Source organism: Aedes albopictus, chromosome 1, assembly GCF_035046485.1.
Source record: "Aedes albopictus strain Foshan chromosome 1, AalbF5, whole genome shotgun sequence".
NCBI classification, from domain to species: domain Eukaryota; kingdom Metazoa; phylum Arthropoda; class Insecta; order Diptera; family Culicidae; genus Aedes; species Aedes albopictus.
Window position 1 is genome coordinate 131,321,106 of NC_085136.1, and position 16,846 is coordinate 131,337,951.

The following is a 16,846-nucleotide window of genomic DNA, read 5'->3' on the forward strand; positions in this document are numbered from 1 at the left end:
ACACATTTCAAAATGTTCGATTTGGGTGCTGTGCCTTGTGTTGCACATGACCTTTTCGAGGGATGGGTAAATTATGATCTGTATCTCATTTTTAAAAAACTTGTTGCTAATGGTACTATCTCTCTAAGGTATCTGGAAGGAAGAATTAACAGTTTGTTTAAACAACTGAAGATAAGCACGAAGATCACACTGAGCTTCTCGAGAAAATCGGGTAATATTAAGGCAAAAGCCTGTGATGTGTGGCATTTGGTTCAAATTCTTCCTTTTATATTCACTGAAAAGTCTGAAATTGATTATGATCAACCGGCAATTGTTATGCTGCTCCTTATCAAAAAGATTACAGACATCATCACATCTCCAGTTCTTTCAACTGAACATGTGAAAATACTTGCTTCGGATCTAAGGGAATATATTGAGTTGAGAAAAAGTCATTTCAACACACCGTTAAGACCCAAGCATCACTTCACACTCCATTACCCTCGATATATACTTTGGATGGGACCTATTATAAACTACTGTACTCTTTTCTGTGAGAGAAAGCACTGTTTTTTTAAACGATGCCTCAGAACCACATTAAATTTTAAAAATGTTGTCAAGTTCTGCAGTGAACAACATCAATATACGCAGGGTCTCCTAAACACTCAGAACAAACGCTTCAAGAACGATTTTTTGCTAGAAAAGTACCTGGAAAGCTTTTCTGATCTTCCTAGCACAGTTCAAGGTTCATTGCGTGCTGCTAAGCTAGACGATCGACAGAACATTTATGCTGAAAAAGGCATATTCTTGGGTTACACGTATACAGCTGGGGATTTTGTCTTTTTACGTCATGACGAGTACGGAGATAGTTTCATCGTTGTGAAGATTGTGTTACTGGTTTACAACCAACATCTGAAAAGCGTCACTGTATTTGGTAATGAAGCAATCGTACGAAATATCCTTGAACGAGGTGTTCTGGAAATAAGCCAGCCCGAGCCGGAAAACTTTGTGTGTTTAGACATACATAAACTCATCGATCGAGCTCCGCTTGCTTCGTTTGAGGAAAGTGGAAAAACATACCTGTTTATCAAGCATACGATACCGATAGTTCCGACAAGGAACTAGTCACGATGAACCCTGTAATCCCCTACCAAATTTGCGACTCATCCCGGCGTACACGGCATATCATACTCGCCGCAGGCAGCATTGGAAGTTTGCTCGATCAAGGTATATAAATTTTGACGTATATGTGATAATCAACACTCATGGGATTTTATTTATTTAGGATCTGCATGTTTCCAACGGCAATTTCAACACGTAGTCCTGGAAAGCAACGGCTGCGAGATATCCAGTGATCTGGCATTGAGTGCTTTCACTCGGGAGTTGCTCATGCTACTGGTTTCTGGAGAGATATGGATGCCACAAGGGAGTGTCGATAACCCTGGAAGTCAGCCACATGAATATGAAGGTATGTAATAACTCAAAAACATGTTAGACAATGTCACAAGTGGCTAGGATTGATCAACCGTTCGACCGGTATATAGGTACCCTGACCTCTGATTTTTTTTAAATTTTGAACCCTTTCGAAGGGTGACGTAATTTATGAACGTTCCCATGTATTGAAATCCTCAATGCCCAAAATCAATCACATGCTCAAGAGTCTTAAAACATCATTATTCTCTACACAACCTTTTGTCGAAACTAGAGATAGGTACTGTAAAATCCAATTTCGATCCACCCCCGTACACTGCCTGTCATCGCATATCAGTCCTATATTTGCTAGATTTCCTGTGTATATTAGACATTTGTGCGATTACAGGCAGTAAAGCAGTAAGCATAAAGATTGCTCGTTTCGCAGTTCATTGTTGAAGCGTCCAACAATGGACATAAAGGAATTAAATCGTGCATACTATCTGCTATTCGTATTTATACATTTCACAAATGATATTCTCATCCATCCACCGGGCGTGAAAACTCTTGGAGGAAATCCAAAACATTAGCACTTTTCCGATACATTTTCCAAATTCTACACAGTGCATACAGCGACGGCAATGTTTACCTGAAACCTCAGTATCCGTAGATGTTTCACACTCATCGCATTGATTATAAATACATAGGTATTCCAGTATTTGTTTCACTTTTTAATGGATTTCGTCAGTAGCTAGTTTCGTTTCTGCATTAAATTTTAATCTGGATTTCAACAAACTAGGCAGGACCTTGTGAGAAGGGATCAGCAAATAAAACGGGATTTGTTTTCACCTACTTTGACAGCTACGTCATTTACTCGGGCACGGTTAGGGTTCATTCAAATATTACGTAACGCAAAATATGACAATTTTGGACCCCCTCCCTCCCCCACGTAACAACTTTTGTATGGAAGATTTTGAAATTTTGTATGAAGCGTAACACAGCGCTAGACCCCTCCCTCCCCCCATTGCGTTACGTAATATTTGAATGAACCCTTACACTTAAATACAGAACAGTATTTCAAAAGGGCTAAACATTTACTTTATAGCAAGACCAACACGGAAAACAACACGGAACTACAAATCAACTCAAATTGATTGTTCGTGCAGTTGAAAATCGGAATTTTTGACACGCGAAGGGAAGATTCAAATATTACGTCCATCATTTTTTGTGATGTCTAGACCCCCCATCCCTCTCTGTCACGCTATTTTCCTATACCTAATACACGTACTGTCACACTTTTCTAGACCCCCCCCCCCTCCCCCAAATGTTGGACGTAATTTTTGAACGTTCCCAAATTGATTTTTCTCATAAACCGTGTGTCGGATGTACGACGGGCAAAGTGCGCTGGATAAAGGGCCAGGGTTTGTTCCAATTGGCGAATTAAAATTAATTTTTACTTAAATTTGACAGTTCAACACTTACACTTGACAGTTCTCCTAAGGAAATAATTATAGAACTGTCAAGTTTAAGTGAAAATTAATATTAATTCTTCAATTGGAACAGACCCTAAGTAGTTCTCATTTGACCGCGGCAAAAATTTTCACCCAGTGGTAAATTATTTTCACCCAGCGGAGGCCTTCTTTGACGCAAATTTGGGTTTAATAAAGATAACCCAAATTTGGCTTCTTCCACGGAGCTGCTCGGATGTGTCGGTGCTTCTTTTTTCGTTTTTGACAACATTCAAGTGAGGCGAGGGAGAAAACAACCCAATGCTGAGTAAAAACTAAAAGCGGTTTCTAAACTAACTAACTAACTCGCGACGTTTTTGAATCATGTCAAGAGTAGTGCGCATCCTTCCCGTTGTTGTCAGCAACACAGCGCACTAGATGCGAAACAGTTGCGACACTTGTGGACCAAGAAAATGTCAATTTTTGATTGAATGTCTGTCTTGATTCCAACCGGATAGACAATATTTGATACAAAACTTATTTATTCATGTACTAGCTGTCCCGGCAAACGTCGCCTGCCTGCCTACTGTGTTTTTTGACAGAACAGTCAGTAGAAAAATGCCCCGAAAAATGATGTTTCAATTGGGTTGTTTAATGAATAAATATTGCTATTTTCTATAGCCTAATCGAAAGAGCTCAATTTTTTTAGTATAACGTGATTTTATTGGATTCCAATATCTTTGTTTTGATGGTTAAATTAACAAAACAAATTTAATTTTCGTTGATAGAATGACAGTTCAATCGATAAAATGACAGTTCAACCCGAACAAAAAAAATCCGCATACAAACTTTAAATGCTTTTTAAAAATAGTCCCGGATTCAAAAATTATGAAATTTTGGATTTCGACTAATATTTGGGTGGAGAATCCGATTATGAAATAATCCGAATACCCCTAAAGAACCCAATTATTCCCGTTTTCATTGCTTTCCCGGTCGATTTTCATTATTATATTTTCGCACGAACACGCCGGAGCCCTGCACGAATGCAACAGTGAAAGAATGAAGTATATCCGTTGACCCGTTCCCGAGCCTATTCGTGACATACAAACACCATTCCATTTTTATTTATATAGATTTCAGGCCAAACATGTCGAAAGCTAGGACAGGATAAGACAACTAGTCAGCCCAATAGAGGCCAATTTGGGGACCAGTAATCTTAGCAACGCGGAAAAACAAGCAGCAACCCGGGTAGAGGTAAAATACTGACGATCAAAACGTGACATTGAATTGATTGATATAAGAGATAAAAGATCTGAAAATAATATCTGATAAATGTTCCTGAAACATCTGAACAATATCAAAATTTGATATTTCAAGATCAAGCGAATAGCTCGCTTCTATTGGTTAGGTCTTACAAAATCTATATGATATGATGATGATGTTCCAGGAGTAAATTTTTGATTTTATTTTTAGATCTTTTATCTCTTATGTCAATCAAACCCATATCACTTTCTGATCTCCATAACAAAATATGCTATTATTGAGCATTTTTCCTCTACTCGGAAAGCTATGTAATTAGACAGAGAAGTTTCAGGTGTCACATCCTATCCTAGGTCGAAAGGTCCTATCTGCAGAAGAGAGACTCTCTTTGGTTTCGCTCTCTTTCGTTAATATCTAAGCTGTTTACTTGTATTATGATTGTTTCCTTGCATTGAACGATGGTTAAAACAATCGTCTTTTGATTTGTACTGCAAAAATAGTTCTAGATTGAGTTTAAATAAGGGCGAAACTAACATGACAGAGTTCTCTTCATCGACTCTCTCCTCTGCAAATTAAAGTGACAAGATGCAAATTCAATCGAACTTTTTTACACTTAGGGAATGTTCAAAAATTACGTCCAATATTTGGGGGAGGGGGGGGTCTAGAAAAGTGTGACAGTACGTGTATTGGGTATAGGGAAATAGCGTGACAGAGGGGGGAGGGGGTCTAGAAATCCCGAAAAACGATGGACGTAATTTTTGAATCTTCCCTTAGACGCTAGATCGCATCGCAACCTAGCGATTTACGACCAAAAAGTGCAGCCATACTTGCAGCTTGTCACTTTAATTTGAAGAAGAGAGATTTGATGAAGAGAACTCTCTCATGTTACTTTCGCCCTTATTTAAACTCAATCTAGAGTTAAAAAGTGTACCATCACATTGAAATAATAAATTGAAAGAGAAAGTGAACAAAGAGAGCCTCTCAAATGCAGATAGGACCTATTGAAATGTTTGGCCTGATTTATAGCACGAAGCCTGCTTTTTAGGGATAGGCCCTTCTCATATGTTTAGCATGGTATAAAAATCATAAAAAAAATCCTAAGATTATTTTTGAAACGTCATGTTGCGAAGCCTGAACAAAACAAAAATAGGCTTGTTGTTCGCGTAGTGCGTCAGATTTTGCGAATGTTTTATACGATCTTTTTTTTCTCGAAGAAAAAAGTACTCTGAATCAAATTTTCCAAATAAAAAGTTAGCTGTAGGTGTATTTTTTGTGTTCAAGGCATTCCCGAAGATTGTAATAGGAATCTGTGTAGGAGTAGAGGAACATCATCATTCGAGACCTTCCGGACAGACTGCATGCATGCAAAGGAATCGAAGCTGGAGATTTTTAGTAAGGTGAGGTTAAAAGAAAAATGTTGGAAAACCGGGTGCGACGAGGAAGTGCGGAATATCAAATAAAAGTGCGATTTTGCGTTGGACCGTTCCGGTGTCTTCAGCGGACTTATTTATTAGGGGCTGTCCATTAATTACGTTAGGATTTATGGTGGAAAGAGAGGGGGGGAAGGTTGAGAAATCTTAAGTGCCATACAAAAATATTGGTGCTCTTATAAAATAAATCCTCCAAGGGGAAAGAGGGTGTGAAAAAATAGTGAAAGTTCTCTTACGTAATTAATAAACAGCCCCAGCTAGTGATAAATAAATGCGATGAAAGCACCTGAATGATTTGATGCAGTATTGCGCCTTCATTTGAAATTCCGCACTTTATCGCAGCCAAGTTAGAAATTAAATGAACAATATTGTGCTGTATTTATCCTGTTAAGCATTAGCTTGTAAGGGAAACTTTGCATCTTCTTCTTTTGTTGGGTTCGAGGGACTTTAACCCGAAGGTCATTCGTCTCTTGAGTTGATAAAAAACTTTGCATTAGGAAAAGAATAACTAGCAACAATATTGCGTTGGACATCGTGCCAGGTTTGCTGTTCAGTGCGCTATGGATTGAAAACGTAAAAGGTTGAGCGCGTGGGTGAACTTCGCGTTTCAGCCGCGACGACCAAATGTGATAAATAAATAAGTGCTCCGAAGACACCGGCTTGATTTGATGTCATCTCGAACTTTTATTTACGTTTCCGCGTTTGTTGAAACGTCTGTGATAGTCCAGTAGTGAACTAAATGCGCGATACTGTTTTTGAAAATTCTTGTACGTGTCACGGAACCGAAAATAAATCAAAATATAGGTTCTTTCCATTAATATTGTCTCTACTAAGCGATTACCCCAACTTTGGCTAAAACGTGTAAACTAAATATGAGTGGGTAGTTTTCGTTTGATTCCATTATTCCTAGCACACCAGACAGTGAAAGGAATACAATGAATCTGACCAGAAATTTCTTACTAGTTTTTAATTGGATTCGATTGTTTGGCCATAGTCGCCTCGCCACTTCTCGACTCGATACCCGTGCACAAGCGTGTGCAATTAAAATTAAGGATAGCATAGCCGCCTACGGTTTCGCGCGCAAGTTTCAAACGACAAACATGCGCTACGTGCATCCACCAAGTCGACACTGATTTTTCATTTGGGCCTAATTGACATTTTCGAGTTGTCGTCATCGATCCTCTCCTTGTGTTATCACATAATGTGTATTGAGTTTTCCAAAGATTTTTTGGTTGAAATGCGAAGAAGACGACTACATGTTGCTATAGAAACAAAAAGAATAATGATTTTGTTTGTTTCGATCAAGTTATTAGCGAAAGAGAGAGTCGACGAAGAGAAATCGATCAAGTCAGTTAGGCCCTTATGAAAAATAATTGTCGAAGTGTAAACGAGGGTACAGATCCTCATCCTCTGTTCGTTGGCTAAAACCGCAATTGAATAAGTATGGCATGATCTCCTACAATTTTCTTCCGAAAGGTAACAACTACTGTTTTCTTCATTTTGAGCCTAATGGAGCACGACTGACCGGCGTACCGAACGAAGGACTTAAGGTCATCTAATGCCCCATATATTTGGGCTGAAGGGCCCATATAGCCGAGGCGGTAAACGCACGGGTATTCAGCATGACCATGCTGAGGGTGACGGGTTCGATTCCCGGGTGGTCCAGGATCTTTTCGTAAAGGAAATTTCCTTGACTTCCTTGGGCATAGAGTATCTCTGTGCCTGCCACAAGATATACACGTGCAAAATGGTCATTGGCAGAGGAAGCTCTCAGTTAAAAACTGTGTTTTATATCCTTCAAAAGAAGAATATTAAAGATGTTGACAGTCCAAGGCTTGTGCAGTCTCCGCTGTGTGGTCCAATGACCACCCGTATTTATACTACCTTAGGTACACATAATGAATCATACCTAGACATTTAGATACAGTCATGAATAGTATTTCATGTAGGTAGATATCATATGCACACAACCATTAGGTAGACACTACAGTCCTTTCCCCTTTAGAAAACTTTAAAAAATCACATTCATCACCAAAATAATGATAGCACAAATAAACTGACGAGTCCGTCACTTTCAAAGAACATATCTGTTTGCTAACAAAGCTGCAAAAACAAAAAGACGATTTCGCTACCCCAACATCGACAACTTTAACAAAAAGGTACGAATAACACCAAAACATAACATATGACAATTCCGCCACAAAAGAACAATTCTGTTCTCCACAAAAATAATTTGTTATAACAACAACCTGAAAAAGAGAGAAGCAGGCTTTGTCCCAGTGAGGACGTTACGCCAAGAAGAGGAAGAGGAGGATTTGGGCTGAAAACCCTATATCGATTGGGCTGAATTTTTCACACCCCAAGGAACATTTCTATGGGGGGCCCCGTGGGTTTGACTTCTTTTTTCTGGACATATAAATATGGGCTGGACTAGTATATAGTTTATTCATTCATGCATGCTTTCATGTATTTCAAAACTAACGTTAAACACATAAATGGTTTCACTCCGTTATCATTAATCATGTGAGATTATGTCATGTAAGATGGGAATTGTTAATTTTATTTCGAAAGCAAACATCTGATTTAATTGCAAATTAAACACTGCGATTTCTCAATAACATGATTGGAATACAATAAAGAAAAATATTTCGATTACGAATGAGTGTAGTCAGTTTTGTACCTTTTAATTCCGCCTTCTTTTGCTTACCGTATTTTGACTACCACTTGTAATCTTACTCAGTGGCAGTTATCCAGTGGAACTGAGGACGATTACAAGTGGTAGTTGTAATACGCGTAGAGTAATTGTTCCATTCGTTGCAGTAGTACCTATTGTTGCGGAAGAGGCATTTAAGCACTTTTTCGACTAAAATGTCACCAAGAAGCATTTTTAATAGTTAACGCGGCCGCGTAAATGAAAACCACGTAAAAAAAGACCTGGCTGTACGTGGTACGACTATTTTTTATATTTGATTTACACTAATACTGCAACGATTGGCACACTTACCCTATCTGTCAAAGGATAAGCAAAAGAGGGCGGAATTAAGGGTATTCTGCTTAAAGGGTTCGAAAAGCCAACAACAGTAGACGTACGATAACTGCAACATGTTAACGTTTCACAAAATTCGATAAGTGCAACGTCAGACAGGCGTCAACAGCACGTCAATTGATGTTAAATGAACGTAAAATTCATTCTACTGTTCATTTAGGCTAACTTAGTGCACCGTTTTTAGGGATAGCGGTGCGATAATTGCAAAGTTGTTGCACTTACCGGACTTTTGGTTAAAAAGCATTGCAGTTGAATCGTTTGCACCGACCAAACGTCTACTGTATCTTTTTCATTTCAATTCATCTCAGATGTTTCAAATGAAATCCATTTCATATTACAGAAATGCAGAGTACAGCCAACAGCCAGATAGTAGTAGCGACTATTCAACCTGCAGAACAGATACCTTCTCCGACACTTCATCAAATTCACATCGCTCCTAACTTATTGACGCTTAATCCTAACGAACGTACTTCTGCGCCGGATCCAGTAGCTATGCAGCTATTGGAAGATGTCATAGAGGATCAGAACGTACAACAAGATAACACGGAATGTATCGTGATGAAAGTGCAAGCAGTTGACGAACAAGAATCGGAAAGTCATGAGTCGATTGGATGCTCAAATGATGTGGAGGTTGATGAAAATACCTCTCCGAATGCGAAACAAAAGTTACCACAAGACATCGATTTGCGGAAAAGTTCCAAAAAACATGCCACGTCGGAGATGAAGTTTCGGTCTTTTGAGATTAATTGGAACAAAGTGAGTGACAACGTACTAACTAAGCTAAACAATATCCAGGAATTTAGAGCCAAACATCAGGGAGAACCCATTCCGTCTTCACTGCGGTTGGCAAAGGTTGATACAACAAAATTAGTCAACAACGTAGTTGATCAGCTGAGGATGATTGATACAGAAATCAAGGCGAGTGTGATGGAAACCGTCGCTCAACAGCTCCTGCGAAAATATCCATGTCTCGAATTTGTTGATGACGACGGTTGTGGAAACGGCATGAGTTACGTTATTTTCAAGCATAAGATGATCAACCATAACAATTATCTCAACCGTTTCAAAGATACCTCCAAACAGAAGCCCACGTCCAGCAACAAAGGTCGACATGTCAAAGCTGGAACTTTGAAAGAATATTGGAATGTCTCTGATAAAAACTGCGAGAAAGGAGTATTGTCAAAACTTCGACGCGATGAGCCTGAACTCCTTACTAGCGAGTTTTTAAGTGCCTCGCAAGCTTTCGTAAGGTACAAACTAAACGAGAGTAAGGTGCTAGGAGAGCTGCTCGCTGAATATCCTGTGCTTCGCCGAAGAGGATTGTTGAGCTACCACTTCATGCAGGCAACGGGAATAAACGTGGAGGATTTGCGGAAATACTATTGCACGAAGCGTCCAAAAATCATAAGTTTTTCAAATGTAGCTGGTCGAAGTGATCCAAAACTCGCTAATGATTGCTCTGATCTGGAGGTCTTCCGATTTCTCGCCCGTCTCGTAGGAGAAAACATCGACACTTTGATTATTAACAGTGAGGTATGTAAATGCGATTAGTTTGGTTTAAACATCTAAGTATTGGCACACAAAAATATGCAACAACTGATGGTCGGAAGCAATTCCTTTGATTTTTCTTATTGAGGATAAATTGGACTTTTCTTTAAGTTTTCTTAACAGACGAACTGTCATTGCTAATCGATATTACTGCAAATTTTATTGTCAACAGTTATAATATTATTACTTATGTAATTCATCTCATGTATTACAGGTCGGCACACGAATTGACGACATTCGATTGGAATCGGCGGGCCCCTTGCTGGTATCTGTAGGTAAGACACATTAAACGATTAACAATTTCAATTAAAAGAGCCCATTATGGTGACTGCATTTTGCTTCTTGTACCTGAATTTTTAATTACCGTGTACCCCCTAACATTTGAACGATAAATAATGCATTTCAACTATTTTTATTTTGATGATAGTCGTGTTAGTGTAGGTAAAACTAAACAAAATTAAGTACCGTAAACCGGGGTCAAATTGATCAGTCGTTTTTCAAATAGATAAAGCAATTTTTGAATAGTTTCCTTACAAAAAGCATTAAGTATCAGATTCCAACAGCACCATACCTAAAAGGAAACTATTAAAAATATGCTTATTCTACCGGAAAAACGTGTGATCAATTTCAACCCGAAGATCAATTTGACCCCGGTTTACGATACTGTTCTGTTTTATTTATAATTTGTTAGTATCCTGTGACGCATACGTGTTTCTTAATTGTAAATCTTCAGAGTCTCGTACTTAACTGTATGGTTCAAGTATCAACTTTGAACAATTAGTCATTGAAATAATCGTCATCATCAAAGTTGACAGCAGTTTTTTTTCGTTCGAAACAAAAGTTTATTCCCACGAAAATGTGTTCACTGCGTTCCACATGAGGAATGGAATACAGTGAATACATTTTCATGGTCATTGTTTTGATTTACAGGAAAAAAGCTGCTTTTCGATTTCCAAAAAAAAGATGAACGACCTACAATTAAACGGAAGAGTATCTAACTCGATTTTTTTTTCGATATGAAAATCCTAAAATTTTTGTATGGCCCGTAACGTTCGGTCGTAGTCCCCCTTCCCCTACAGCGTTACGTAATTTATGGACGGCGCCCATGTTTATTTGAGAAAATGGAAAGAAATTGATCATGTTACTTTAGTGTGTCTATTTCTTTCAGTCGATAAATACAGTACAGTATTGATAAGTATGTTGATGTTTTTTATGATTACAGATATGGGCCAAGGAACGTACATGTACTATGTATATGCCGACTTCACTCGGATCACGGAAGGCACCACGGATATAATTTGCGCTCTTCAGGACTTGATGTGTACGTACTACGTACACAACTACAAATACTTAAAAACTACATCAAAGTTTTTGGAATTAGTGCAGCAGTATTTCCTGAAAATCATTCCGGCGACGGGCTCCAAATCGAACGCATACAAGGTCGGAAATCAGCAGCGCATTGTACAGAGGACGATCGAAAGTCTGTCAAACCATGACGACAAATAGAATTATTGAGAACAGCATCAATTGAATGCGAAAGATGCAATGAAACGGTGTAACAAAACATCTATGAATTAGAAAATAAGAACAAGAATACGTTGTTTATGTAGGCTAACTGTAGAATAAGTTTCGTAGATTCGTAGAATACCAATAAGAGTAAAAACAACAACAAAAAACAGTCAGCATCATTGTTGATTGAAAAGATGTCAGAGAAATATGTAACTATAGGAATAAACAGCGCAACTATTGCTATCAGCCGCTATCAATCATTTAGAGTAGAACAGCACTCTAATGTATCATACTGAGAACAAAATAAATGTATGTAAAATGTTAACGAATTTTCGCGAACAATAACTACTACTTTCAATTCGAAATACCCATTCACTCTTTTTCTTGCACATTTGGTGAAATATACATTTTGTATGAAAGGAACGATTTGGTCGAATTGTGAAAACCTCAAAACAGCCATTTCAAAATTGAAAGTGGTGTTTCCACTGTTAATTCTGAGCGTAATTCTTTTAGTCAAGCGATATTCTTAAAAACAAGATCAATGGGTGAAGCTTTTGTTTGTAATTGTTGTTTCGTTATTTTCACACGTCGATCTACACCTTTCTCTAATTACCATGATGTTGACAGATTGCATGATGAATTGCTGTTTGGAAAAGCAATTAAGCTGAGAATTATGCCGTTTTTCAATGTAATTATGTTTTGTATACACTTATGTACTAATTTATTCACGGAGTTACTATTATTTCCGTTTTTTTGTCTGCCTCTCTCTTACTCCTGTTTCAATAGAGTTTAGGAGACGCTAATAAAAAAAGCACAAATAATAGTAACTCTCTCGACATTCTCATTTTTGGTTATTTATACAGCTCCGCTTGAGCAATCACAAAAGTACACGTCGTCGTTGAATCTTTTTTTCAATCGTGTAAAATTATTGTTCAAGGAAAAAACATTACGAGTAAATTTCAATGGTCGTGTAAATTTGTGCGATTTTTCGCATTCCATTTATGTGCATGCTATGTAGTTGAAAATTAATTGGATTTTTCTAACTGTGTAGCCAGAAGCTTGCGCTTACTGGTGTTCACCGCAGAGCCATTGGGCATCATCCGGGACAGTGCCGCAATAGCAGTGGAGGCTCTTTTACAGGCATAATCGACGTGGCTACCGAAGGTAAGCTTATCGTCGATCATCACGCCCAAGTGTTTGACGGAGCGCTTTGACAGGATAGTGCACTCTCCTACACTGATCTCCGACTTCCGATTGTTAACAACCGTCACCTCTGTCTTGTGGTGAGCCAGCTTAAAACACTCTGAACCCCTTAAAACACTCTGGAGGCCCTTGGAACCCCCTTTTTTGGGTGCTCAGGGAACTTTCTGGAAACCCACCTCAAATACCCAGAAGCAAGACCTATTCTCGTTAACTAGATTCCCTCATTGAAGCCTAAACTTAATTTATGCATTAATTAGCCTCCTTTTATGCCTTTTCGCCTTCCTCGTACACCAAAGTGTACTGAATGGCTATATGTTCGCTCAAAAAACGTATTTTTGATAAAAGGCTCGGAGGGTCAGGTCACATATACCAATCAACTCAGTTCGACGAATTGAGATGATGTCCGATGTGTGTATGTATGTATGTCTGTGCGCAAAATAAGCGCATTCACTTTTAAGGCCCTTCCCATTGGCCGATGTTTCGGATTATAGTTCGAACCGAACCGGTATTTTACCGCATTGTTTGCTATTAAAAATGGTTCGGATCGGTCAAATCGTTCCGAAGTTATGGCCATTTCAGTGATACGGACCAACACCGCCCAGGTAACCACTAAGCACTATTGTAAGCGTTGAAATAGCCGTCAAACAGCTTTTAATTGCCAATAAGCTCTATGCTAGTTTTTCAAATGCTTCTAAACACTATACACCAAAAGTCTTAAAATAGGCCGTATATAGGTACATAAGGCTATGTTGTAGTGCCTGTAAACTTTGTGCCTATTGGCCGAATATGAGGGCTGTTAATGCCGTTTGAATGCTTGTCGTTCATGACGTTTGTATCGATAATCAAACAACCAAAACAAGAACCGATGAACGACGAAAAAACAGCAAGAATTGGCATTGGATTATGGAAGACTCGATATATTTCCCGGTGAGCAAAAAATGTTTACAATTGTTGTAGTTATCTCCTTTCTGTAAGTTTTTCGTATAAACGAATCTTAGCATAGTTTCATTCTATTTTGAAACGGTACGGAACAGCATTTTGAGGCCACATACCTCCGGACCTTTCCTGCTTGTTTCTTTTACAATTTTATCTCAGTTTCTGAGTTTTTCTCTCGGTTTTTCTCACCTGCATTTTGACCCCCCAACTTCGTAAATTCATCCTAGTCCATTGTTTTAGAACCTTAGTTGAATCTTAATTTCTGATGATACACTTCTGCTCACAGAAAAAAATGATGCTGCTTCACGTTATCGATTTAAATATGGGTTTGAGCATATTGAATTTACGATGCACAGATGGAGTAGGCGGGAACATGACGGACATATGCTTGAGAAGAGAAACCCGAGGGACTTCAGTTGAAATCTGGATCAGGCAGCAAAAAAATCAACGCTGATGGAATTCAAAGAAGCGAGGGGAGAATTGAAGAGATAAACAAATCTTTTTTTATATTTTTCCTTCGTTCCACTTTTGACAATTCTATCACCAGAGACTCGGTACGAACGGTTGGAATTAGCCGCTTATCAGCCGCATATTTCGCCAAAAGTGGCTTTTCAGCAGCCCTATTAAAATATGTAGTTCCTAATAGCTCTGTTAACCATGTTCTTTATACGCATATAGAGCCGACTTGGTGCCATTTTTTACTGCCAAGCGGTTACTTGGGCGGTAGAACTGGTCGTATATAAAATTGAACCAAGCCACATCATACGACACATCAAACTGCGGCGATTTTTGTAGCCTTTAGCATGGTTGACGAATTTTGTGCGGTAGCCAATACTGGAGAACAAAAATTCCTTGATGTTGGCCCAAAATTCAAGATGACGGCTGTTAAACAGAAGTTTAGGCTCTAAAACTATGCAATACGGGGTATATTTGGTATAGGGAAGATGTCTGGTGCCCAAAAATGGTGACCAGAATATCCAAGTTGGCGGCTTCAAATTCAATATGGCCACTGTTTAATGGTGTTTCAGGCTCTAAAACTATGTAATATGGGTTAGGGATAGGGAAGATGTCCAGAGTCCAAGAACGGCGACCAAAATATCCAAGATGGCAGCCTCATATTCAAGATGGCGGCTCAAATTCAATATGGCGGCTGTTTAATGGACTTCTAGACCAATAGTTTTTAGTTTAGACCCTAAAAGCATGCAAAATTTGTATATTTAGTGTTGGAAAGATGTTCGGAGTTCAAAAATGACGACCAAAATCCAAGATGGCGGCTACAAATTCAAATGGTGGCAGTTTAATAGAGTTTAGGTTCTAAAATCATGCAATATGGATATATTTGGAAAGGGGATGATGTCTTAAGTCCAACAATGGTGACCATAATATCCAAGATGGCGGTCTAAAATCCATGATGACGGCTCAAAATTCAAGATGGCAGCTGTTTAATGGTGTTTAAGCCTCTGAAATCATGCAATAAGTGTATATTTGGCATGGGGATTCATATGCATCTTTGTTTATATTTAGTACTATTCGTAGTTCATGTGACACCGCCAGATTCCGTCCTCCATTTAACCACCGAAGTATTATAATATCATAAATATGATCTTTTGCATATTTTATCTGATTGAACTAAAACTTTAAGAGATTGTTTTTTTTCTTATCCAAAGGCGAAATCCTAAGGAGAACATTTCCTAGCTTTTATTTTGATTCCTTCTACTGTTTTACCTCTATTTGCTGTACAAGCATTCCTGTGGAATAGTCTAATCAGCCCAGATGTCAAAATTTCCTGAAGTTCTATGCAGTTACTTCAAATTACTTATTTGCCTGTGCAATTTGCAGTTCGCAATGCATTGGAATATGCCGGACAAGGTTAAATGGTAATAATAAGTAAGCTATATGTTACATTGTGGTACCTAAGTAGATTTACAAGCTAACCACCGTGCGTTGAAAATCCCATATGATGCTTCAACACCGGCCATTATAAAGTGGAATTTCCTGTACCGCACTGCCACTCAATTTACGCCCACCAATAGAAAACTACTGTTGCGCTGAACGCCAGCGGTCACATTGCAATGTGAATCTACTGATTACAGGTTACTGCGGGAATAGATAATATGCATGACAAGCTACTATGTATGTCAACGAACATTTGGAAATGTATGATACATGAACCAAGCTGACTCCACAGAATTCACAAGTAACCTTGGCTCAAAAAAATAGTTTTTGTTTTAACCCTTTCGTGACGAACCAGCACAATTGTGGTGTGGAACGGACCAGGAGTGATGGTTGAAGCACGTGACTACCACGCCGAGGACCTAGGATCGAATCCCACTCCCGACAAACTCACAAAATGTGAATTCTTCTTTCGGAAGGGAAGTAAAGCGTGGGTCGTGAGATGATCTAACACAGGGCTAAAAATCTCGTTTGCTAATTTTCATCTGTTTAGTCTTTGTTTTGTGTGATGTTAACCGTTTTAATAATTGAGCCTTTGCTTATATTTGTATGTGTGCAAAGAAACTTTTGTTTACGTTCCATGCGAGATTTACCACAGCAAGTTAAACAAAAAGTGGTTCGAAACCCCCTGAAATACTTTCAAAAGCCCCTGATAACCCTTCAAACCCTTGTAACGCCAACGAAGCCCTAAAAAACTAAGAAAATCCTCTGCAACCCTCTAGCATATGTACGTGAAAATCACCAGAAAGTCCTTCACTTCCTTTAACGCTCCTGAAACTCTTCGAAACCCCTCCAAACTTTTGAAACCGCCCTGAATACTCCTACAAAATCCACTGGAAACCTGGGAGTCTAGGGTTTCCAGGAGTTTAATAGACTTCATGAAAGGACTTCAAACTTTCCTTGGAAACCTCTTTTGCTCCCATCTCAAACACCCAGAAAAAAAACCTATCCAGCTGAGTTCCTCATTTGAAGTACTAACATAATTCACGCACCTAAATATCTCTTTTATGACCACAATTATATTTGCCAAAGCAATGCTTACTGTCAATGAAACCCTTCTTCCTAGCCAATCATTTACGAATGGCACACGCCCTACAAAATGCTCGTACAGAAGTATTAGCATAAAT

General features: G+C 38.7%; 1 protein-coding gene across 2 annotated transcripts; it reads left to right on the top strand.

Moving 5' to 3' along the window:
• The first annotated feature begins 5,437 nt into the window (after window positions 1-5,437).
• LOC115257542 (uncharacterized) lies at window positions 5,438-12,672 on the top strand. Of its 2 annotated transcripts, XM_062845391.1 has the most exons (4): window positions 5,438-5,491; window positions 8,911-10,103; window positions 10,333-10,393; window positions 11,341-12,672. In XM_062845391.1, exons 2-4 carry the CDS (start codon window positions 8,913-8,915, stop codon window positions 11,622-11,624), a joined length of 1,536 nt encoding a protein of 511 aa, XP_062701375.1. In that variant the 5' UTR covers window positions 5,438-5,491; window positions 8,911-8,912; the 3' UTR covers window positions 11,625-12,672. The 2 variants fall into 2 exon arrangements, with proteins under 2 accessions (XP_062701375.1, XP_029713129.2); XM_029857269.2 differs by lacking the exon at window positions 5,438-5,491 and having other exon boundaries at window positions 7,790-10,103.
• The last annotated feature ends 4,174 nt before the right edge of the window (window positions 12,673-16,846 follow it).